This window comes from Aedes aegypti, chromosome 2, assembly GCF_002204515.2.
Source record: "Aedes aegypti strain LVP_AGWG chromosome 2, AaegL5.0 Primary Assembly, whole genome shotgun sequence".
NCBI lineage: Eukaryota > Metazoa > Arthropoda > Insecta > Diptera > Culicidae > Aedes > Aedes aegypti.
The window spans coordinates 433,238,078-433,262,781 of record NC_035108.1 but is presented as its reverse complement, the minus strand read 5'-3'; the positions used below and the strand labels follow the sequence as shown (position 1 = coordinate 433,262,781).

The 24,704-nt window shown below is 41.7% G+C and overlaps 1 protein-coding gene across 3 annotated transcripts in view; it reads right to left on the bottom strand.

Moving 5' to 3' along the window:
* Nucleotides 1-1,007: 1,007 nt before the first annotated feature.
* Nucleotides 1,008-24,704, bottom strand: part of LOC5575569 (centaurin-gamma-1A) — a 649,196-nt gene continuing 625,499 nt past the window's right edge. For all 3 annotated transcript variants that reach the window (XM_021847784.1, XM_021847785.1, XM_021847786.1), the window contains 5 exons: nucleotides 22,983-24,287; nucleotides 22,675-22,914; nucleotides 22,495-22,612; nucleotides 2,812-3,169; nucleotides 1,008-2,749 (listed from right to left, as the gene is read on the bottom strand). In XM_021847784.1, the coding sequence (XP_021703476.1) occupies nucleotides 2,486-2,749; nucleotides 2,812-3,169; nucleotides 22,495-22,612; nucleotides 22,675-22,914; nucleotides 22,983-24,287 (2,285 nt within the window). In that variant the 3' untranslated portion in view covers nucleotides 1,008-2,485. The remainder of the gene's footprint in view (nucleotides 2,750-2,811; nucleotides 3,170-22,494; nucleotides 22,613-22,674; nucleotides 22,915-22,982; nucleotides 24,288-24,704) is intronic.

The window sequence follows — 24,704 nt, the reverse complement described above, 5'->3', positions numbered from 1 at the left end:
GGTGCCAGCCCCACCATCGTGATGTAGGTATCGCGACCCTGGTAAGGTAGCATATCTATTTTTTATACCTACCACGAAAAATGGAGAAAGGAGAAATAACGAAAGATATTTTCGGCAACCGACCTGGAAACGAAATAAGGACTATGATTGGAAACTCGGTACCTGGCATGTCAGGACGTTAAATGAACCCGGACGAGTGAGCCTTTTAGCTCGTGAATTGCAGAAGGTTGGAGTGAGCGTGGCTGTTATTCAGGAAGTAAGATGGCCTAGAACTGGAGAACGTGAATTCAGGGCGGTGGATCCCATCGCCAACACAGCTTTCAAATACAACATCTACCATAGTGGCAGCGATAAGGCAGAGCATGGTGTCGGATTCCGTGTGTTAGATTTATGTATGTTAAGACTGATTTTCGACAATTTTGGTTTGAATTTTAGTTTGAAAACCACCCTTGTATATTTTCTTGTGGCATTGTGAGTTTGCTAACCGACAAGACGCGAAAAATAGAACGTCGTAAGTCCAACCGCGTGTTTTATTTGGACGCCATCCCTACAAACTATATAGGAAACTGTAGGTATATACCTATTAAACTTCTTCAGAAGCACTGTACACCCGATTCTGTTTTTACACGGATTTTTTTAACACGGCCGTGCAAAAAAAGTTTCCATACATTTTTTTTTCCGCCAAAACCTTATTTTTGCATGAAACGTCGAGAACTGGTGTTACTTTTTTTTGCACGGTTTTTGAAATTTTGAACTGAAAACTTTTTTTGCACGGTAAGCATCCCCCGTGCAAAAACAGAATCGGGTGTACTGAGGGCAAGAGTTATAAGTAGAAACGCATTGGTCGACTATTATAGTCTATAACTATAATAGTCACCGATGAACGCAAGAATGTGTAAGTTGACAATCATTCCTGCTCCCGCGGAAAGACTATTGGATACACTGATGAGCTAAACTATTCAATGAATTCTTCAAAACTAGAGCCTGCATAAAACCAACCTTTAATCTTCAATACTTTCACATAATTTTCGCTTTTATTTTCTGCCATTTTGTATCTTCTTCTGCCACTACTCTTCTTTACATACGCACGCCATCTTCTCATTCTAAATTTTCACGCACCACCATTGAGTGGGGGAGGTTAAACGTAATTTCGCTATAACTGTGTCCGGCTGCTGTTGATATTTGTCCGATCGGCTACTATCGGTTGTCTGTTATGTAACGGTTTTTTTGAGTTAGCATAAATGTTGTTTTTTCATCAATATCCTACTGCTGTAGCCGAATGATCTTTCTACACACTGCTGCAGCTGCACACAATAATGCGGGATTCGGGCGGGGAGAAGGATCAGATTAATTTGTGAGGGAGTTTTTTTTTACTCTATCATATAGTTTGCGGCTTACTTGAACTGTATCTAACGGGGAAATGCCATCATTACCGCCCTTGCGGGGACTGTCTAAACTGTTGCTAAATTACTATATTTTTGTATTAGGATCTGATTTTTGTTGTTGATTCTAAGATAACGCTACATGTTTCTGCTCTGATTCTAAGAAAGGTAGTGATCGATTGTTAAGGGTGCTCTCTTTTTAACTACGCAAATTTCGCTGAATAATTCTCTGTTTGATAATGTTTCGCTAAACGTAACTGCTAGTAAGGTATGTTGCCCATGTCTCTGAAAAGCATTTCCGATAAGTTTTGTTTCATTTTAGTTAGCTGGGTTGTTTTTAAGAGTACGATTTTCCTGCACACTACAATTTGGCATTCTTTGGGGGGAACAATAATCTATAAGGTAGGGTAAACGGGGGAACGAACAAAAGAAATTGGTTTCTTTTGATATGAATTCGATTAGTAGAAACAACATAAACTAAATAACAAGAAATTGGAACTATAAAAAGCAATAATGGTATAAAAATGGGAATTGATGGAATAGTGATCAAATCAACAGTGTACTGTGTGGTGATAATTCTCTTAAGTAGACGGTGCGTTTTGATCTAAACTTATCAAGCCAATATGAAGCTTCTAAAACTAAATCGGTCAGTTTAATGTACATACAGGTCCATTCGAGTGTATAAGCATTAGTATTTACAAAAAAAAAATCCAACATAAAATTAGTCTCAGGAAAAATCTTTACATAAAACAACAAATTTTGAACATTTGAACCGCGTTTCTTAAACTTCTAAAGGATACATCTGTCAGCTCTGTCTCACAACTTAACAGGGGGTGGTTCATTGGATTTCAATTAAACAAATTGGTACCTTTGCCTTTTGCATTCACTTAGATGTACGATAAATAAAACCAGATCAAGTTTATCCGTTCGTTTCCTGATGAATATTTTGTCATTTCCACATTCTTCTAAATAGAGGGATCACATTGTTTTCGCGTTTGCTTTTGCTTGTTGAACATATCCGAAATTTTTAAACTAGGGTTTCGTCTAAATTTGTTACGTCCCGTTCAATTTTGGGTAGGTCGGTTACTAGCCACTTACTTGCCTCAGATAATGTTCGAGGAGAACTTCTCGAACGTGCCTTGATCGATGGTTTCCCGCCGCCTGGGGAGAGTTCCGCTGGCCGTGAATGGCGCCGGATCCGTGCAACCGAGGCTGGTCAGCAGTTCGACCAGTGCCGAAGTCGTTTCCACGTTCACGTGGTGCGGGGTATTGCTTGCTTGGCGGGCCGCAGCCAACGAATTGGCCGCCTTGGCGTACGTTAGACAGGATCGGCCCTCGTGGTCGATGTGCTTCAGGTTGGCGTGGTGCTGCAATGAGAGATTCTTGTTAGATGATTCGTTGAAGTGAGAGGAATGCTAGACTAAATTACCCAAATCAACAACTGCGAGATTGCCAGGTTTCCGATGGCGCAAGCCAGATGCAGAGGCGTCCGCAGGTCCCGACTGCTAACGGTGGAATTTATATGTTCGGCGGTAGCATTCGCCAGCAGGATGATTATCGCCTTCATATCGGACCGAACGACGGCTTCCCGCAGCTGGTGCCCAATGGGAGGCGACGGGCTGAACGTAGGCAGGAACTCTTTAGCTTCGTACTTCAGCCGGATCCAGCTTTCCTTCTCCTCTCGGGAACTGGCGGGGGTAGGTTTCACCCGGCCGCGGGTGTTGGATTCCCAGACCGAGTTGGCGAGACTGTTGCCGATGGCGAGCATCACGCTGAGATGGCCGGGACTGTGGGGAAGAAATGCAGGAAAGGAAACCATTGAATGAGTACCACAATGTCGTTTTTAAAACTGAGTGATTGAATATGTGTTAACTCTGAGAAAGTAACCAGAGGCAAAATACTTTGAAGGCGGTGCGAAATCTCACAGCGAGCAAGCTCAGCAACACGATGCGAGTGGTTTTAGATTAATCCGTTACTTCTTCCAAAGATTCTTCAAGAATCTCATGATAATTCTCCATAGATGCGTTGGCGTAGTTTCGTAGATTGGATACTAGCAATGTTTATGTTTCTTTTGATAATCTCATTCAGACTTGAAAATACCTGAAGGTCGTAGACACAAAAGTCAATTTGGACAAATTGAGATGTAAGATTGTGAAAAATAATAGAATCGTTCTGGTGGGCTTCGATCCCACGACTCCCAATACGCTAGACTGGGCGCGTTAACCATTCAGACTGCTTTCAGGAACAACGTTGGGAAGTAAACCTTGATCCAATCTTGAACAAGAATACCAATAGCATGAACATCGCTATTCCCGGCCACGCCCATCTTTACCGTAACTCCTGATAATTCTCCATAGATGTTCCAGTAACTTCTCAAGAAATACTTCCATGAATGCTCACGGAAATTTGTCCCAGAAGATTTGCAAGGGTTGGCCGTAGGCTTCTTCAAAAATCATCCAGAGATACATTCAGAAATGCCATGAACGAGCCAATTTTCATACCTATGTTTTTGTTCTGACAACTAAAACATATAGTTGTTTTTAATTAATTCAGAAGACTGAACTGATAATGTCAACCCAAGAACTTGATCATGGAATTCCTTAAGCAAACGATCTCACATTTAACGAGGAAAGATGATGCATGATAACACCATGAGAAACCTTATCGTATTTTTATATTTTTGTGCGTAATACATGTCCTACCTTCTTCTTCTTCTTTCTTTCTGGCGTAACGTCCCAACTGGGACAAAGCCTGCTTCTCAGCTTAGTGTTCTTATGAGCACTTCCACAGTTATTAACTGAGAGCTTTCTATGCCAATTGACCATTTTTGCATGTGTATATTGTGTGGCAGGTACGAAGATACTCTATGCCCTGGGAAGTCGAGAAAATTTCCAACCCGAAAAGATCCTCGACCGGTGGGATTCGAACCCACGACCCTCAGCTTGGTCTTGCTGATTAGCTGCGCGTTTACCGCTACGGCTATCTGGGCCCCATGTCCTACCTGTCCAACCCACTTTTCACGCCACTGCCGAAGGGAGTAGTTTATCACATGGACATTTAGCATAACGATTTTTTGGCATAATGCAATGTTCAGACTACGCAGTTGTATCATGCTACAAGTGGTTTTCTTGATATTGGGCCAATATCATGTTTTTGGAACGTGATGTTTCTATACATTTTTGACAGCTCCTATATTATTTTTCGAACGTGATTTTTAAAATATCTTAATACAAACTGCTTGAATATAATGCTCGAAAGCAAATTTTACAGCAACCCTGCGTGTATTTGACATATATGCCATTGTGTATACAGTGGGATTCCGTTCTTGGCAACAAAGTCGAAAATTTCAGTTGCCAAAAACGGAACCGTGCTAAAATCGGAATCCATTTTTTTCATTTTATTTTTTTATTATTGGTTTTGAAAACATCATTAGAGTATTATTACATTATCCTTATGGAACCATATGGCATCAAAACTTCGGAACATTATTTTTCGAAGCAGATTTTCGTAGGGTTGGACTATGCTATGAATATATTGCTCCGTAATGGTTATTGTGACAAACGTTCTACATTCTTTTTATCGCTTAAAGTTCTTAAATGCTTTTTTTAGAAGCCTTATGTACACTATTTGTATTTGTGGGTCATGTGAAATTAATAATCGCTTAAGTGTCCTTTATTTAAGAACCTGACATTTCCTTAGAACAGTGCATGAATACAAAAAAAAACAGTAATAAAGACGTATTTAGAAAACAAAGGCGCTGGGTGTTATAAAACTGCATGAGTTCTTTAATTTGAAGCACATTAAAAATCAGTTTGACTTTTAGGCTCTAGCGTAAAATTTGACAAAATTTGGTAAGTTTAGCAGTGATCCTTTAATTTTTGTTTCTGAAGCAAAGCATCTCATTACGAATTATTGACTGTAGTCAAAATGGGCAAACATAAACAACTACATCTCATAATCCATTAGTTTTGTTTGAAAAGAGTTTTACTTGAGCTTGATAACATACCTTATGAAATTAACGAAAATTTGCAGGATTCTGCTATGAAACTTCAAGTACCTGATAAGGAATCTATAGGAACACGCAAGGATTCTGGAAGCATCTTGCTATTTCAATTCTTAGTATCTCGCTTAGGATTTCGCTAGGTATTGAAATCTTAGGATTTTGCTGCGATATTGCTGAAAATTCCTAAATCTCCAATGAAGCGCTTCTAAAATTCCTCTGTGAATCTTTTCATATCGCCAATATTTCTTCACAAATACTCAAAATACCACTAGAAATCCACATTACCCGCTATGAATTCACATGATGCCCTAGAGATCCTAAGAGTTCATTAAGAATCACCACAGACTGTCTGTGGAATCACTATATTTTGTACATAAACCTCAATAACTAATTATACATTCTCACAATAATATGCAGACATTCTCAAGAATCCGTTGAAAATTGAAAGCTCCTTAAACCTAATATTTATTTTATCAGACCCGTATCCTTGATTATTTTTTTTTGTAAGAATGTTCAACCGTCTCTTGACAAATCTAGCATCTTACAGATTCTCCAATGAATATGGAACATAGAAAAAATATTATACACACTTATACCACAGTCTAGAAATTTGTACGCTCTCTATCGTATTTATTGCACGCTTCAAATATATTTTTGAGAAAAAAAGTGTAGTTTGGACTGCGTCCGCATTTTTTTTTTCATGGTGGCGGTATCAAACGGGACAGTAGAATTCTTAAAAAATAAAATACGATATAGTAAAATATGCACACTTTTCATTGATTATATTTTGACACTAAAATAATACAATTTACTTTATGAAATTCCCGAAAAAATATTTTGCTTTATTTGTTTCTTTTACTGCGGTGTTTTAACAAACAAATCTAAAGGAAAGTGGTTTCATTCAGTGTTTCCCCACTGGCAGACTTAAGTGGGCTGGTCACTCAGCATGAATGCTCAAGAAAAGAGGTTGTTTTCTAATTGAGATACTGGTGGAGATTAATTGCCTCATGAAACTGCCTCATGCGAATGCATGAACGATGACCATCCCGATGTAATAGGCGCGTACGAGAGCCGTTAGTAATTATTGGGATTTGGGCAAGGATTTGGGGGAAAATCGACGAAAATGGTGCTCTTCAATGCAGTCGGTTTGTAGTTGACTCGCAATTCAAATGATCAAAGCAACAGACACAATAACATTTACAAAAATTTCTAAACTCTAATGGTTTTTAAAAATGTTGCCAAAAACAGATCCACTTTGTTGCCAAAATCGGGGGGTGTCAAAAATGGAGCATACCAAAAACGGAGCATGCCAAAAACGGAATCCCACTGTTATTATTATTATTTATCTTTATTAGGGAGATTTTCAGCCCTACATCCCACTGTATTTGTATTCATTCTTGTTTCGATTTTTTATTACCCGCGGAACGCCCAGAACATTTAAGCAACGTTGAATCTGAATTTCTCTAAGAGTTTCTCCAGAGATTCTTTGATATTGCTCCGAAAATTTTTCCAAAAAAATGCATCGGAAATTTAATACGGAATGATTCCAGTAATTTTTGTAGTAAATCTCTATCAGACTTCTCTAGAAAGTCCACCACTAACTATTTTAAAACTTCTTGGTTAGCTTCCGAAGGAACTCTATGGAAATCTTGCGGAGCAACTCCTAGCAAAACTTCCAGAAAAACTACTCGGAGAACTTTTGGATAAAATCCTAGAGGAGCTTCCTAAAGGATTCCAAGAGAAATATCTGGACAAACTCATAAAGTAGCATCTGGAGCAACTCCTAGAGGAGCTTACAGAGGAACTTTCAGAAGAACTCCAACTGTAATTGTAGTCTTTGAGGATCTGGAAAAACTTGTGCAGTAACTTCTAGAGGATCTTCCGAAGGAATCTTAAAAAGCTTGGAGAGGAACTTGCGGAGGAACTTCCGGTGTAACTCCAGAAGTGGAGAAATTTCTCCACTCCTGTCCTATCAGAACATCCGGAATGGACTTTTAACCTTCCTTAGTCCCTAACAAAAAGTTACAAATTGTGACTTAGGGTCGTTTTCGACCCGAAAATTCAAACAGCTCGCAAAAATCAGTGTGTTGACCGAATTTAGTTCTGTTGGGCTTAAATGAAGGGCACACATGTCTAGTTTCAGAAACCCTCCCGGAGATCCGGATTTGGTCACTGTGACCGCCGGGAACCTGCTACATATGAAAAAAGTCCCTTAAGAGACCCTTACTTTGACGACCTGTAGTTTCGTAACTAAACAAGTAATCTGAACCGTCCTCATATTGTTGAACAGGTATTCACGTGGACTGTGAATAGAGATTCTCAAATCGCTTAGTTATTCATACCCGGTTCCGGAAACCCGGAACATCCGAAAAGTAAGCTTCTATCGTAGTTCTGTATATGTAATTCACATCGGTGCTATTCGGTTGATGGATATTTTGGCATAATTTTTTTCTGTAATAAGGAACCAATTGCCGGCGCACATTCCCTGAAAAATTCGGTCCAGTAAGGTCAATGCGGAACCGGTTCCTGGAGTCCCGGGAGGTGGCCAATCTGGACAAATCGATGAAATTACTCAGATTTGAACCCCAAAACCAAATGCATTGTGTCCAATTCTTTACGATTTCTTATGTTTGGATGTATTTTGCCGAAAGAATGAATGAATGGTTATTCTGGTCCTTTTGGAGCACCGGAATGGCCACCGGGAAACCCGTAATATGGGACCACAATATTTTAGCACCAAAAATAGGCATGCGACGGCTCAATCTTCATGATTTTGCATCCCCGTGACACTTCTAGTTCAATTATTGATGAATGACCACTTTGGTTCTTCTGGCCCACCGAAATAACTCAGGAATGGCCACCGGAAATACCCGTATTGTGGGACATATCAGTTTTTGCATCAAAACTAGGCATGCGACAGATCAATCTTCATGATTTTGCATCCCTGAGACTTTGCTAGTTCAATTATTGATGAATGACCACTTTGGTTCTGCTGGCCCAGCGAAATAACCCAGGAATGACCACCGGAAATACCCGTATTGTGGGACATTTCAGTTTTTGTACCAAAACTAGGCATGCGACGGCTCAATCTTCATGATTTTGAATACCTGTGACTCTGCTGGTTTAATTATTGATGAATGACCGCTTTGGTTCTTCTGGCTCATCGAAATAACCTAGGAATGGTCACTGGAAATACCCGTATTGTGGGAAATTTCAGTTTTTGCACCAAAACTAGCCATGCGATGGCTCAATCTTCATGATTTTGCATCCCTGTGACACTTCTAGTTTAATTATTGATGAATGACCACTTTGGTTCTTCTGGCCCAGCGAAATAACCCAGGAATGGCCACCGAAAATACCCATTTTGAGGGACTTTCCAGTTTTTGCACAAAAACTAGGCATTCGACGGCTCAATCTTCATGATTTTGAATACCTGTGACTTTTCTTTTTCAATTATAGATGAATAATCACTCTGGCTAATAGTGAACGAATATAAAATCTGAAGTTCGTAGACATAAAAGTCAATTTGGACCAATTGAGATGTAAAATTTGCGATAAATAATGGAATTATTCTAGTGAGCTTCGATCCCACGACCCCCAATACACTAGACTGGGCACGTTAATCAACTACGCCACAGAACGGGTAACGATTCTACAGCGTAGTCGTCCAACCTGAAACCTGAGGACCTGACTGGACTTTTGCTTATTATTGTATGAGAAAAGTCACATGCCCGAAAAACTAGGAAGATTGAGCCGTCGAATTTCTTGTTATGGATCAAACACTAATGTACCCCACGATACGGGTTTCTTTGGTGGACATTCCTGGGTTATTTCAGTGACAGCAAGAGACCAGACTGGCCATCCATTCATTAGCATGTGAGATGGATCACGTGCTCAGAAAATTTGGAAAATTGAGCTGTCACATGTCAAGTTTTGGAACAATATCTGAAATGTCCCACAATAGAGATAACACCGATGGTTATGCCTGGGGTTTTCCGGTGGTTATAATGAGCCAGAGTGGTCATTCACTTATAATTTAACTAGAAGAGTCACAAGTATTATAAATCATGAAGATTGAGCCATCGCATGCCTAGTTTCGGCATAACTATTTCAATATCGCATAGAACGGGTATCTAAGGTGTAATTCTTGGGTTATTTAGTACAGAAGAACCAAAGTGGTAATTTATCTATAATTGTACTAAAAATGTCACAGGTATTCAAAGTCATGAAGATTGAGCCTTCGTATACCTAGTTTTGGTACAAAACTGAAATGTCCCACAATACGGGAAACTCCATTGGCCATTCCTGAATAATTTAGGTGGTCCCGAAGAGCCAGTGCTCATTCTGCTTTAATTGAATTAGAAGAGTCACAGGTATCCAAAATCATAAAGAATTATCCGTCGCATGCCTAGTTTCGGCACAAAAAACTATATATCCCACAATACGGGTATCTCCAGTAGTCATTCCTGAGTTATTTCGGTGGTCCAGAAGAAACAAAGTGGTCATTTATCAATAATTAAAATAGAAAAGTCACAGGTTTTCAAAATCATGAAGATTGAGCCGTCGCATGCCTAGTTTTGGTACAAAAACTGAAATGTCCCACAATACGCGTATTTCCGGTGGCCATTCCTGGGTTATTTTGATGGGCCAAAAGAACCAAAGTGGTCATTCATCAATAGTTTTGGTACAAAAACTGAAATGTCCCACAATATGGGGATTTCCGGTGGCCATTCCTGGGTTATTCCGATGGGCCAAAAGAACCAAAGCGGTCATTCATCAATAATTGAACTAGCAAAGTCACAGGTATTCAAAATCATGAAGAATGAGCCGTCGCATGCCTAGATTTGGTCAGAGTTGCTTGCTGTCACTACCAACGCTTGAAATTTGCTTATTTTGTACAAGCCGACTGCGATACAATTCGGATCATTCCTTATCACATCAACATCATGCTGCTACTCCATCACCAATGCATTGGTGGCGATAGACTGTGGATATCACTGATGGGTCAAGTTTAGCCTTATATTAAGTCAATTAAATCGCAATTTATCAGTACGATATTCTTGATAGTGCTGCAGACGAATTGAAACTGTGTGTTAGTCACTGAAAAACATTAATAGTATGGGTATTAACCACGTGATCACTCATTCTGCAGTGATTGTGATCTAAAGTGCGATGTCGCATCACCGCTGTTGGTTGTCAGATCAAAATGATATTGATAGTTTGCAACTGATATTGACAGTTTTAGTCCATCAGCCATCAGCTGATATGACTGATATTGTGCAACTCTGGTTTTGGTACAAAAACTGATATGTCCCACAATACGGGCATCTCCGGTGGTCATTCCTGGGTTATTTCGGTAGGCTAGAAGAACCAAAGTGGTCATTCATCAATAATTGAACAAGCAAAGTCACAGGTATTCAAAATCATGAAGATTGAGACGTCGCATGCCTACTTTTGGAACAAAAACTGAAATGTCCCACAATACGGGTATTTCCGGTGGCCATTCCTGGGTTATTTCGAGGGGCCAAAAGAACCAAAGTGGTCATTCATCTAAAATTGTTCTAGAAGTGTCACAGGTTTTCAAAATCACGAAGAATGAACCGTCACATGTCTGGTTTTGGTACATAATCTGAAATGTTCCACAATACGGGGATTTCCGGTGGCCATTCCTGGGTTATTTCGATGGGCCAAAAGAACCAAAGTGGTCATTCATCAATAATTGAACTTGCAGAGTCACAGGTATTCAAAATCATGAAGATTGAGACGTCGCATGCCTAGTTTTGGTACAAAAACTGAAATGTCCCACAATACGGGTATTTCCGGTGGCCATTCCTGGGTTATTTCGATGAGTCAGCAGAACCAAAGTGGTCCTTCATCAATAATTGAACTAGCAAAGTCTCAGGTATTCAAAATCATGAAGATTGAGCCGTCGCATGGCTAGTTTTGGTACAAAAACTGAAATGTCCCACAATACAGGGATTTCCGGTGGCCATTCCTGAGTTATTTCGGTGGGCCAGAAGAACCAAAGTGGTCATTCATCAATAATTGAACTATCAAAGTCACAGGTATTCAAAATCATGAAGAATGAGCCGTCGCATGGCTAGTTTTGGTACAAAAACTGAAATGTCCCACAATACGGGGATGTCCGGTGGCCGTTCCTGAGTTATTTCGGTGGGCCAGAAGAACCAAAGTGGTCATTCATCAATAATTGAACTATCAAAGTCACAGGTATTCAAAATCATGAAGAATGAGCCGTCGCATGCCTAGTTTTGGTACAAAAACTGAAATGTCCCACAATACGGGTATTTCCGGTGGTCATTCCTGGGTTATTTTGATGAGCCAGAAGAACCAAAGTGGTCATTCATCAATAATTGAACAAGCAAAGTCTCCGGTATTCAAAATCATGAAGATTGAGACGTTGCATGCCTACTTTTGGTACAAAAACTGAAATGTCCAACAATACGGGTATTTCCGGTGGTCATTCCTGGGTTATTTCGATGAGCCAGAAGAACCAAAGTGGCCATTCATCAATAATTGAACTATCAAAGTCACAGGTATTCAAAATCATGAAGAATGAGCCGTCGCATGCCTAGTTTTGGTACAAAAACTGAAATGTCCCACAATACGGGTATTTCCGGTGGTCATTCCTGGGTTATTTCGCTGGGCCAGCAGAACCAAAGTGGTCATTCATCAATAATTGAACTAGCAAAGTCTCAGGGATGCAACATCTTGAAGATTGATCAGTCGCATGCCTAGTTTTGGTGCAAAAACTGATATGTCCCACAATATGGGTATTTCCGGTGGTCATTCCTGAGTTATTTTGGTGGGCCAGAAGAACCAAAGTAGTCATTCATCACTAATTGAACTAGAAATGTCACAGGGATGCAAAATCATGAAGATTGAGCCGTCGCATACCTAGTTTTGGTACAAAAACTGAAATGTCCCACAATACGGGGACTTCCGGTGGTCATTCCTGGGTTATTTCGTTGGGCCAGAGGAACCAAAGTGGTCATTCATCAATAATTGAACTAGCAAAGTCTCAGGTATTCAAAATCATGAAGATTGACATTTCAGTTTTTGTACCAAAACTAGGCATGTGACGGCTCAATCTTCATGATTTTGAATACCTGTGACTCTGCTGGTTTAATTATTGATGAATGACCGCTTTGGTTCTTCTGGCTCATCGAAATAACCTAGGAATGGTCACTGGAAATACCCGTATTGTGGGACATTTCAGTTTTTGCACCAAAACTAGAAATGCGACGGCTCAATCTTCATGATTTTGCATCCCTGTGACACTTCTAGTTCAATTATTGATGAATTACCACTTTGGTTCTTCTGGCCCAGCGAAATAACCCAGGAATGGCCACCGAAAATACATATTTTGAGGGACTTTCCAGTTTTTGCACAAAAACTAGGCATTCGACGGCTCAATCTTCATGATTTTGAATACCTGTGACTTTTCTTTTTCAATTATAGATGAATAAGCACTCTGGCTGAAGATTGAGCCGTCGCATGCCTAGTTTTGGTACAAAAACTGAAATGTCCCACAATACGGGTATTTCCGGTGGCCATTCCTGGGTTATTTCGATGAGTCAGCAGAACCAAAGTGGTCCTTCATCAATAATTGAACTAGCAAAGTCTCAGGTATTCAAAATCATGAAGATTGAGCCGTCGCATGGCTAGTTTTGGTACAAAAACTGAAATGTCCCACAATACAGGGATTTCCGGTGGCCATTCCTGAGTTATTTCGGTGGGCCAGAAGAACCAAAGTGGTCATTCATCAATAATTGAACTATCAAAGTCACAGGTATTCAAAATCATGAAGAATGAGCCGTCGCATGCCTAGTTTTGGTACAAAAACTGAAGTGTCCCACAATACGGGTATTTCCGGTGGCCATTCCTGGGTTATTTTGATGAGCCAGAGGAACCAAAGTGGTCATTCATCAATAATTGAACAAGCAAAGTCTCAGGTATTCAAAATCATGAAGATTGAGCCGTCGCATGGCTAGTTTTGGTACAAAAACTGAAATGTCCCACAATACAGGGATTTCCGGTGGCCATTCCTGAGTTATTTCGGTGGGCCAGAAGAACCAAAGTGGTCATTCATCAATAATTGAACTATCAAAGTCACAGGTATTCAAAATCATGAAGAATGAGCCGTCGCATGCCTAGTTTTGGTACAAAAACTGAAATGTCCCACAATACGGGTATTTCCGGTGGTCATTCCTGGGTTATTTTGATGAGCCAGAAGAACCAAAGTGGCCATTCATCAATAATTGAACTATCAAAGTCACAGGTATTCAAAATCATGAAGAATGAGCCGTCGCATGCCTAGTTTTGGTACAAAAACTGAAATGTCCCACAATACGGGTATTTCCGGTGGTCATTCCTGGGTTATTTCGCTGGGCCAGCAGAACCAAAGTGGTCATTCATCAATAATTGAACTAGCAAAGTCTCAGGGATGCAACATCTTGAAGATTGATCAGTCGCATGCCTAGTTTTGGTGCAAAAACTGATATGTCCCACAATATGGGTATTTCCGGTGGTCATTCCTGAGTTATTTTGGTGGGCCAGAAGAACCAAAGTAGTCATTCATCACTAATTGAACTAGAAATGTTACAGGGATGCAAAATCATGAAGATTGAGCCGTCGCATACCTAGTTTTGGTACAAAAACTGAAATGTCCCACAATACGGGGACTTCCGGTGGTCATTCCTGGGTTATTTCGTTGGGCCAGAGGAACCAAACTGGTCATTCATCAATAATTGAACCAGCAGAGTCACAAGTATTGAAAATCATGAAGATTGAGCCGTCACACACCTAGTTTTGGTGCAAAAACTGGAATGTCCCACAATATGGGTATTTCCGTTGGCCATTCCTGGGTTATTTCGCTGGGCCAGAGGAACCAAAGTGGTCATTCGTCAATAATTGAACTAGAAGTATCACAGGGATGCAAAATCAAGAAGATTGAGCCGTCGCATGCCTAGTTTTGGTACAAAAACTGAAATGTCCCACAATACGGATATTTCCGGTGGCCATTCCTGAGTTATTTCGGTGGGCCAGAAGAACCAAAGTGGTCATTCATCAATAATTGAACTAGAAGTGTCACGGGGATGCAAAATCATGAAGATTGAGCCGTCGCATGCCTATTTTTGGTACAAAAACTGAAATGTCCAACAATACGGGTATTTCCGGTGGCCATTCCTGGGTTATTTTGATGAGCCAGAGGAACCAAAGTGGTCATTCATCAATAATTGAACAAGCAAAGTCACAGGTATTCAAAATCATGAAGATTGAGACGTCGCATGCCTACTTTTGGAACAAAAACTGAAATGTCCCACAATACGGGTATTTCCGGTGGCCATTCCTGAGTTATTTCGGTGGGCCAGAAGAACCAAAGTGGTCATTCATCAATAATTGAACTTGCAGAGTCACAGGTATTCAAAATCATGAAGATTGAGACGTCGCATGCCTAGTTTTGGTACAAAAACTGAAATGTCCCACAATACGGGCATCTCCGGTGGTCATTCCTGGGTTATTTAGGTAGGCTAGAAGAATCAAAGTGGTCATCCATCAATAATTGAACCAGCAAAGTCACAGGTATTCAAAATCATGAAGAATGAGCCGTCGCATGCCTACTTTTGGAACAAAAACTGAAATGTCCCACAATACGGGTATTTCCGGTGGCCATTCCTGGGTTATTTCGATGAGTCAGCAGAACCAAAGTGGTCCTTCATCAATAATTGAACTAGCAAAGTCTCAGGTATTCAAAATCATGAAGATTGAGCCGTCGCATGGCTAGTTTTGGTACAAAAACTGAAATGTCCCACAATACAGGGATTTCCGGTGGCCATTCCTGAGTTATTTCGGTGGGCCAGAAGAACCAAAGTGGTCATTCATCAATAATTGAACTATCAAAGTCACAGGTATTCAAAATCATGAAGAATGAGCCGTCGCATGGCTAGTTTTGGTACAAAAACTGAAATGTCCCACAATATGGGGATGTCCGGTGGCCGTTCCTGAGTTATTTCGGTGGGCCAGAAGAACCAAAGTGGTCATTCATCAATAATTGAACTATCAAAGTCACAGGTATTCAAAATCATGAAGAATGAGCCGTCGCATGCCTAGTTTTGGTACAAAAACTGAAATGTCCCACAATACGGGTATTTCCGGTGGTCATTCCTGGGTTATTTTGATGAGCCAGAAGAACCAAAGTGGTCATTCATCAATAATTGAACAAGCAAAGTCTCCGGTATTCAAAATCATGAAGATTGAGACGTTGCATGCCTACTTTTGGTACAAAAACTGAAATGTCCAACAATACGGGTATTTCCGGTGGTCATTCCTGGGTTATTTCGATGAGCCAGAAGAACCAAAGTGGCCATTCATCAATAATTGAACTATCAAAGTCACAGGTATTCAAAATCATGAAGAATGAGCCGTCGCATGCCTAGTTTTGGTACAAAAACTGAAATGTCCCACAATACGGGTATTTCCGGTGGTCATTCCTGGGTTATTTCGCTGGGCCAGCAGAACCAAAGTGGTCATTCATCAATAATTGAACTAGCAAAGTCTCAGGGATGCAACATCTTGAAGATTGATCAGTCGCATGCCTAGTTTTGGTGCAAAAACTGATATGTCCCACAATATGGGTATTTCCGGTGGTCATTCCTGAGTTATTTTGGTGGGCCAGAAGAACCAAAGTAGTCATTCATCACTAATTGAACTAGAAATGTCACAGGGATGCAAAATCATGAAGATTGAGCCGTCGCATACCTAGTTTTGGTACAAAAACTGAAATGTCCCACAATACGGGGACTTCCGGTGGTCATTCCTGGGTTATTTCGTTGGGCCAGAGGAACCAAAGTGGTCATTCATCAATAATTGAACTAGCAAAGTCTCAGGTATTCAAAATCATGAAGATTGACATTTCAGTTTTTGTACCAAAACTAGGCATGTGACGGCTCAATCTTCATGATTTTGAATACCTGTGACTCTGCTGGTTTAATTATTGATGAATGACCGCTTTGGTTCTTCTGGCTCATCGAAATAACCTAGGAATGGTCACTGGAAATACCCGTATTGTGGGACATTTCAGTTTTTGCACCAAAACTAGAAATGCGACGGCTCAATCTTCATGATTTTGCATCCCTGTGACACTTCTAGTTCAATTATTGATGAATTACCACTTTGGTTCTTCTGGCCCAGCGAAATAACCCAGGAATGGCCACCGAAAATACATATTTTGAGGGACTTTCCAGTTTTTGCACAAAAACTAGGCATTCGACGGCTCAATCTTCATGATTTTGAATACCTGTGACTTTTCTTTTTCAATTATAGATGAATAAGCACTCTGGCTGAAGATTGAGCCGTCGCATGCCTAGTTTTGGTACAAAAACTGAAATGTCCCACAATACGGGTATTTCCGGTGGCCATTCCTGGGTTATTTCGATGAGTCAGCAGAACCAAAGTGGTCCTTCATCAATAATTGAACTAGCAAAGTCTCAGGTATTCAAAATCATGAAGATTGAGCCGTCGCATGGCTAGTTTTGGTACAAAAACTGAAATGTCCCACAATACAGGGATTTCCGGTGGCCATTCCTGAGTTATTTCGGTGGGCCAGAAGAACCAAAGTGGTCATTCATCAATAATTGAACTATCAAAGTCACAGGTATTCAAAATCATGAAGAATGAGCCGTCGCATGCCTAGTTTTGGTACAAAAACTGAAATGTCCCACAATACGGGTATTTCCGGTGGCCATTCCTGGGTTAAATTGATGAGCCAGAGGAACCAAAGTGGTCATTCATCAATAATTGAACAAGCAAAGTCTCAGGTATTCAAAATCATGAAGATTGAGCCGTCGCATGGCTAGTTTTGGTACAAAAACTGAAATGTCCCACAATACAGGGATTTCCGGTGGCCATTCCTGAGTTATTTCGGTGGGCCAGAAGAACCAAAGTGGTCATTCATCAATAATTGAACTATCAAAGTCACAGGTATTCAAAATCATGAAGAATGAGCCGTCGCATGCCTAGTTTTGGTACAAAAACTGAAATGTCCCACAATACGGGTATTTCCGGTGGTCATTCCTGGGTTATTTTGATGAGCCAGAAGAACCAAAGTGGTCATTCATCAATAATTGAACAAGCAAAGTCTCCGGTATTCAAAATCATGAAGATTGAGACGTTGCATGCCTACTTTTGGTACAAAAACTGAAATGTCCAACAATACGGGTATTTCCGGTGGTCATTCCTGGGTTATTTCGATGAGCCAGAAGAACCAAAGTGGCCATTCATCAATAATTGAACTATCAAAGTCACAGGTATTCAAAATCATGAAGAATGAGCCGTCGCATGCCTAGTTTTGGTACAAAAACTGAAATGTCCCACAATACGGGTATTTCCGGTGGTCATTCCTGGGTTATTTCGCTGGGCCAGCAGAACCAAAGTGGTCCTTCATCAATAATTGAACTAGCAAAGTCTCATGGATGCAACATCTTGAAGATTGATCAGTCGCATGCCTAGTTTTGGTGCAAAAACTGATATGTCCCACAATATGGGTATTTCCGGTGGTCATTCCTGAGTTATTTTGGTGGGCCAGAAGAACCAAAGTAGTCATTCATCACTAATTGAACTAGAAATGTTACAGGGATGCAAAATCATGAAGATTGAGCCGTCGCATACCTAGTTTTGGTACAAAAACTGAAATGTCCCACAATACGGGGACTTCCGGTGGTCATTCCTGGGTTATTTCGTTGGGCCAGAGGAACCAAAGTGGTCATTCATCAATAATTGAACCAGCAGAGTCACAAGTATTGAAAATCATGAAGATTGAGCCGTCACACACCTAGTTTTGGTGCAAAAACTGGAATGTCCCACAATATGGGTATTTCCGTTGGCCATTCCTGGGTTATTTCGCTGGGCCAGAGGAACCAAAGTGGTCATTCGTCAATAATTGAACTAGAAGTATCACAGGGATGCAAAATCAAGAAGATTGAGCCGTCGCATGCCTAGTTTTGGTACAAAAACTGAAATGTCCCACAATACGGATATTTCCGGTGGCCATTCCTGAGTTATTTCGGTGGGCCAGAAGAACCAAAGTGGTCATTCATCAATAATTGAACTAGAAGTGTCACGGGGATGCAAAATCATGAAGATTGAGCCGTCGCATGCCTATTTTTGGTGCTAAAACATTGTGGTCCCATATTACGGGTTTCCCGGTGGCCATTCCGGTGCTCCAAAAGGACCAGAATAACCATTCATTCATTCTTTCGGCAAAATACATCCAAACATAAGAAAACGTAAAGAATTGGACACAATGCATTTGGGGTTCAAATCTGAGTAATTTCATCGATTTGTCCAGATTGGCCACCTCCCGGGACTCCAGGAACCGGTTCCGCATTGACCTCACTGGAACGAATTTTTCAGGGAATGTGCGCTGGCAATTGGTTCCTTATTACAGAAAAAAAATTATGCCAAAATATCCATCAACCGAATAGCACCGATGTGAATTACATATACAGAACTACGATAGAAGCTTACTTTTCGGATGTTCCGGGTTTCCGGAACCGGGTATGAATAACTAAGCGATTTGAGAATCTCTATTCACAGTCCACGTGAATACCTGTTCAACAATATGAGGACGGTTCAGATTACTTGTTTAGTTACGAAACTACAGGTCGTCAAAGTAAGGGTCTCTTAAGGGACTTTTTTCATATGTAGCAGGTTCCCGGTGGCCACAGTGACCAAATCCGGATCTCCGGAAGGGTTTCTGAAACTAGACATGTGTGCCCTTCATTTAAGCCCAACAGAACTAAATTCGGTCGACACACTGATTTTTGCGAGCTGTTTGAATTTTCGGGTCGAAAACGACCCTAAGTCACAATTTGTAACTTTTTTTATGGAAGCTCCCCTAGGGGTCATTCAAAACTTTTGTTTCCGCAAAAACAAAATTTCCAACAAAAAAATAATTGTCAGAAAGTTTCAAATTGCTAGGTTATTTCAATCAAAAGTTATATTGATTTGAATTTTGAAATGGGTCGAAAAAGACCCAAGGTCCTTACTAAGGTTAAGAGAACTCTGGTGAACTTCTGAAGTATTTCGTTGCCGAAATCAGTCGATTTTCTGAAGCAACTTCTCGAGGTACTCCTAGATGATTTTCCATACCAACCCCTAGGAAAACATCCGGTTGAACTCCTACATGAGCTTCCGGAGAAAATTAAGAGGAACTTCCAGGAGAAATCCTTGAGAAACTTCCGGAAGAACTCCCAGAAGAAGTTTCAGGATTAAATTTATAGCAACTTTCAGAAGAGTTCTCTAGATCAAAGATGAAATCCAAGGAGAACTTTCAGAAGATCGACAGGAGAAACTCCTAGTGAAACATCTGGAAGAAATCCGGAGATCTTTAGGAAGAACTTCTGGAGGTTCTTCTAGAAAAACTAACAGAGGAATTTTTGGGTGATCTGCTATAGGAACGTCCTGAGGAACTTCTACAATACTTCCGTATCCTGTAGGAATTCCTACACAAACATCCGGAGGAACTCCTGCAGGAACTTTCGGAGGAACTTCTACAGGAACTTGCGGAAAAAATCCAACTTCAAAAATACCTACAAGGACTCCCGAAAGAAAAACTCCAAGAGGAGTTTCCTGGAGAAATAATTGAGAAACTACCGGAAGAACTTATAGAGAACTTACTGGAAGGATTTCTAGAGGAAGTTTCGGGATAAATTCTACAGTAAGTTTCAGAAGAGTTTTCTAGATAAAATCCAAGGAAACTTTTCGGAAGATTGCCTGGAGAAACTCCTCATCCGGAAGAAATCCAGAGATCTTTAGGAAGAACTTCTGAAAGTTCTTCTAGAAGAAATACCAGAGGACCTTTTGAATGATCTGCTATGAGAACGTCTCGAGGAACTTCTGAAATACTTCCAGAGAAACTCCTACAGAAACTTCCGAAGGAACTCCTACAGGAACTTTCAGAGGAACTACTACAGGATCTTGCGAAGGAACTCGTGCAGGATCTTCCGAAAGAACTCCTACAGGAACTTCCGGAGGAACTCCTACAGGAACATCCGGAGGAACTTCTACAGGAACTTCCGGAACTTTTACAGGAATTTCCGGAGGATCCCCTGTAGGAAATTCCGTACGAACTCCTACAGAAAATTCCGGAGGATCCCCTGTAGGAAATTCCGTACGAACTCCTATAGAAAATTCCGGAGGAACTCCTGTAGGAAATTAAGTAGGAACTCTTACAGGCACTTCCAGATGAACTCCTACAGCAACTTTCGTAGTAACTTCTACAGAAACTTCAGGAGGAACTCCTACATGAACTTCCGTAGCCTCTTACAGGAACTTCCGGAAAAAAAAATCCAAGCCGACCTCCTAGATGAACTTTAAAAAACCTAGAAGAATTTCCGAAAGAATTGTCAGAAGAATTCCTAGAGGAACTGCCAGATGAACTTCTAATGGAGCTTCAGGAGGAAATTTTAGAGGATCTTCCGAATGAAATTCTAAAGTAACTTAGGGAAAAACTCCTAGAGGATTTTCCAGAAGAAGCTACCGGAAGAACTTATAGACAACTTGCTGGAAGGACTCCTAAAGGAAGTTTCGGGATAAATTCTACAGCAACTTCCAGATCAACTTTCTAGATGAGACCAGTCGAATTTCCGAAGAAACTTCTGGAGGTATTTCTAGAGGATCTTCCCCTAGCGGAACTTCTGGAACAACTCCTAGATGAGCTTCCGGAAACATTCCTAGAGGAAATTTGAGAGGAACTTTCAGGAGAATTTCTTGAGAAAGTTCCTGAAGAACTTCGAAAGGGCTTGCTGGAAGAATTCCCAGAAGAAGTTTCGGGATAAACTTTACAGTAAGTTTCAGAAGAGTTCTCTAGATGAAATCCAATGATTGCCTGAAGAAACTCCTCATCCGGAAGAAATCCGGAGATCTTTAGGAAGAACTTCTGAAGGTTCTTCTAGAAGAAATATCAGAGGACCTTTTGGGTGATCTGCTATAAGAATGTCTCGAGGAACTTCTGCAATACTTCCGTAGGAACTCCTATAGAAAACTACGGAGGGACTCCTACAGGAACTTCCGGAGGAATTCCTGCAAGAACTTTCGGAGGAAATTCTACAAGAACTTTCGGAGGAACTACTACAGGAACTTCCGGAACTCTTACATGCATGATCTTGCGGAGGAACTCGTACAGGATCTTATGAAGGAACTCTTACAAGAATTTCCGGAGGAACTCCTATAGGAAATTCCGTAGGAACTCCTGCAGGAATTTCCGGAGGTACTCCTGTAGGAAATTCCGTAGGAACTCCTACAGGAACTTCCGCAGGAACTCCAACAGAAACATCCGGAGGAACTCCTACGCGAACTTCCGTAACATCAAACCTAGAAGGACTTCCGAAAGAATTTTCAGAAGAACTCCTAGAGGAACTTACAGATGAACTTCTAATAGAGCTTCATGAGGAAATTTTAGAGGGTCTTACGAAAGAAATTCTAATGGAACTTAGAGAAAAACTCCTAGAGGGGCTTCTAGCAGAAATTATTGAAAAACTTCTGAAAGAAAAAAAAGGACTTGCTGAAAGAACTCCAAGAGGAAGTTTCGTGATAAATTCTACAGCAACTTCCAGATCAACTCTCTAGATGGAATCTTAGAAGATCATCCAGAAGGTCACTCCGAGGAACTCCTTGTGATACTTCCAGAAGAAATCCGAGGAACTATGATGGAAGGATAGCAATTAGCAAGTATAATGACCCCGAGCGAAACGAGAGGAAACGAACACGATGGGAAGCTTTTGCCGAGTTTACTACTGCACAACCACCACAGGGGTGCGTGCGCGTGCGCTGCGAACCGAGCTACGAAACGACGAGACCCAGCAAGGGCCGCTAGGTTAAACGTTCTGGTGACGTTGTGAGGTGAATGACGACTACGTCTGGTAGTCAGCAAGCAAAAACAAGCAAAAACCCGTAAGCGAGATCGGAATTAAGGAATGCGAAACGGACATAGGAAGTGTTGAGCGTCTGGTTACTTTATCTGAGATTGAAGGAAACTATTAACAATCATAGTTTCTACAACGATTTATAAGAAATGCATTTTGTACTTACGGCCACTCATCCAGTCCCAGAGATCGTACTTTGCTGATGTGCGAGCCGAGATTCCGGTGCACTCCGGAACACTCGATACACATAAGCACACCCAGATTCAAACTGGCCCATTCCGGATCTGAAACAATAGATCAAACCGTTGAAACCTCTTTATCTTCCGAAGTTGTCGTCAGCTCTTACTTGGCGAATCACAGTCCACGCAGTACCCATTGCCCGGCACCCGACTCCGGATCGATTGCATCGAAGCGATGTCGCTCGGGTTGAGCGGTTTCGACTTGGACGACTCGATCCCCTGCAGCGATTTGAAGATCTCCTGCTCGATGACCGACACCCACTCGTCCCGTTCCTCCGAATTGCTCGCCTCAAAGTGCCACTGCTTGTTATCGAGCGAAACGATGTAGAACTCGAACCCGTCGGAATCTACGATTAGATGATGAAAGATTTAACCATAAAATTTGAATAGTTGAGGAGAAATCCAGGAATCTTACCGTCATACTCGTTGTTCTTTCCCACACCACTGCTCTTCATCCGTCGGTGGCGCTTCTTCACGTTCGGCGTTTGGGCATCCATTTTGCTGGTGTTGCCATCCGAACCGATGAAGCTCTGCGAATTGCTGTTGCTGATCACAATGCCCTCATCGCCACTGGTCTGGGAGTTGGATTTCACCGGTTCCCTAAGGGTGTCGAATGCCGTCAGCAGAACTTTCTCCGTCATTTTACGATCCTTGGCCAGCGAGAGGCCTCCGATGCCTTCGGTAAGGCCGTTGCTTCCGCCGGTCTGGGATCCAGTGGATCCGGTCATTTTCCCGTTAACGATCGGTGCTGTGGCGTTCGCTCCCGTCAGGGCACTATTGGTAATGATAGATTTGGAGCCTCTAGGTTTCTGTCCCGGCACTTTGACCGTTACGTACTGCAGGGATACTTCCTTCCCGTGGACATCGTCCATGTAATCGTGCAACGAGGGGTGGTATGTTAATCGTCCATCGTCACAAAGCGTAACGTACTTCTTCTTCCATTCCTTGTTCAAGGACTTGCTACTTCGTTTGTACAGATAACCCTGCTTGATCGGAATCGCTCGTCCACTGCCAAGTTCGCCATTTTTGATCTTATCCTGTTGTTCCTTCTTCGACGAGGAAGGAATGAACAGATTGGATCTTCGTCGACTTTTTCTCGAGGTTGTTGGGGTGGAAGTCGGCGTCGGTAACTCCTTGTCCTTGCCTCCTCCGCCGCCACCAGTCCCACCACCGCCCGAGTCCTTACCCGAAGGTGGAATAAGCCCTAAAGGTTGAAGACTATCGCTAGACACCGGATGACTTGGTGGCACGAACTTAGCGATGTTGTTGTTCTCATTGGTCAGCGCTAGAAGGGCCTGCTGGGAGGTTCCATGCGAGATCGTTCCCCATTTCTGCGAAGGATGAGATTCCCTCTGAGAAAGGCTCAAGTGCTGCGATTCGTTGGCCAACATTTCGGAATTGATTTTGATCGGAATGTGGTGACTCGAAGCGGAAAGAACGTGGTGTCGGTGCGGAAGGGTCATCGTCCCTTGGCTCAACTGCTGATGCTGCTGCTGTTGTTGCGAATTCGAATTGTGATGGCTGGGCGAGGAACTGCTCATCGTGAGTCCACTGGCTGGGCTTCCGGTGGACGAGGAAAATCCATTGGTGGGACTAGGAACGGTCGTTGGGTGAAAGCTGGCCACCCCCAGTCGGGTGCCCTGTGGCGTCGTTGGTCGCGAATTGGTTGGCGTGATGGTCGAACCCGTCGAGAGCCGCTGCTGAACAATCTTCTGGCAGGCTGAAAGGATTCGTAAAAGAAAGTTCCACGATTAAAATCTTTGAAATTTCAACAAATTACTACTCTAGGACACCTACAATATCTTCGATAGAAAGGCATATCACGAGACAACAGCGATTCAAACATCGGAAAACATAACCAAAACCGTTCCGTCCAAACACAAAGCGCAATAAAGTACAGAAGTCGCTTGTTTCAATCTATGCTTTATGCTGTTCGTGTCCTCTCTCTGGCTGGTTGAAGCATATAGCATGGCATAGCCTAGCACTTCAGAGAGGGATACTGTGTGTGTAGCGTACGCTTTTTTCGTCGTCGGTAGAAACGAAGTGCATGCATATGCTGCCTTCTGCAGCATGGATGTAGGTACACTCATACAGGACACAGTTCTTGTTTTCAGCATCCGCCGCTTTCAAAATTATG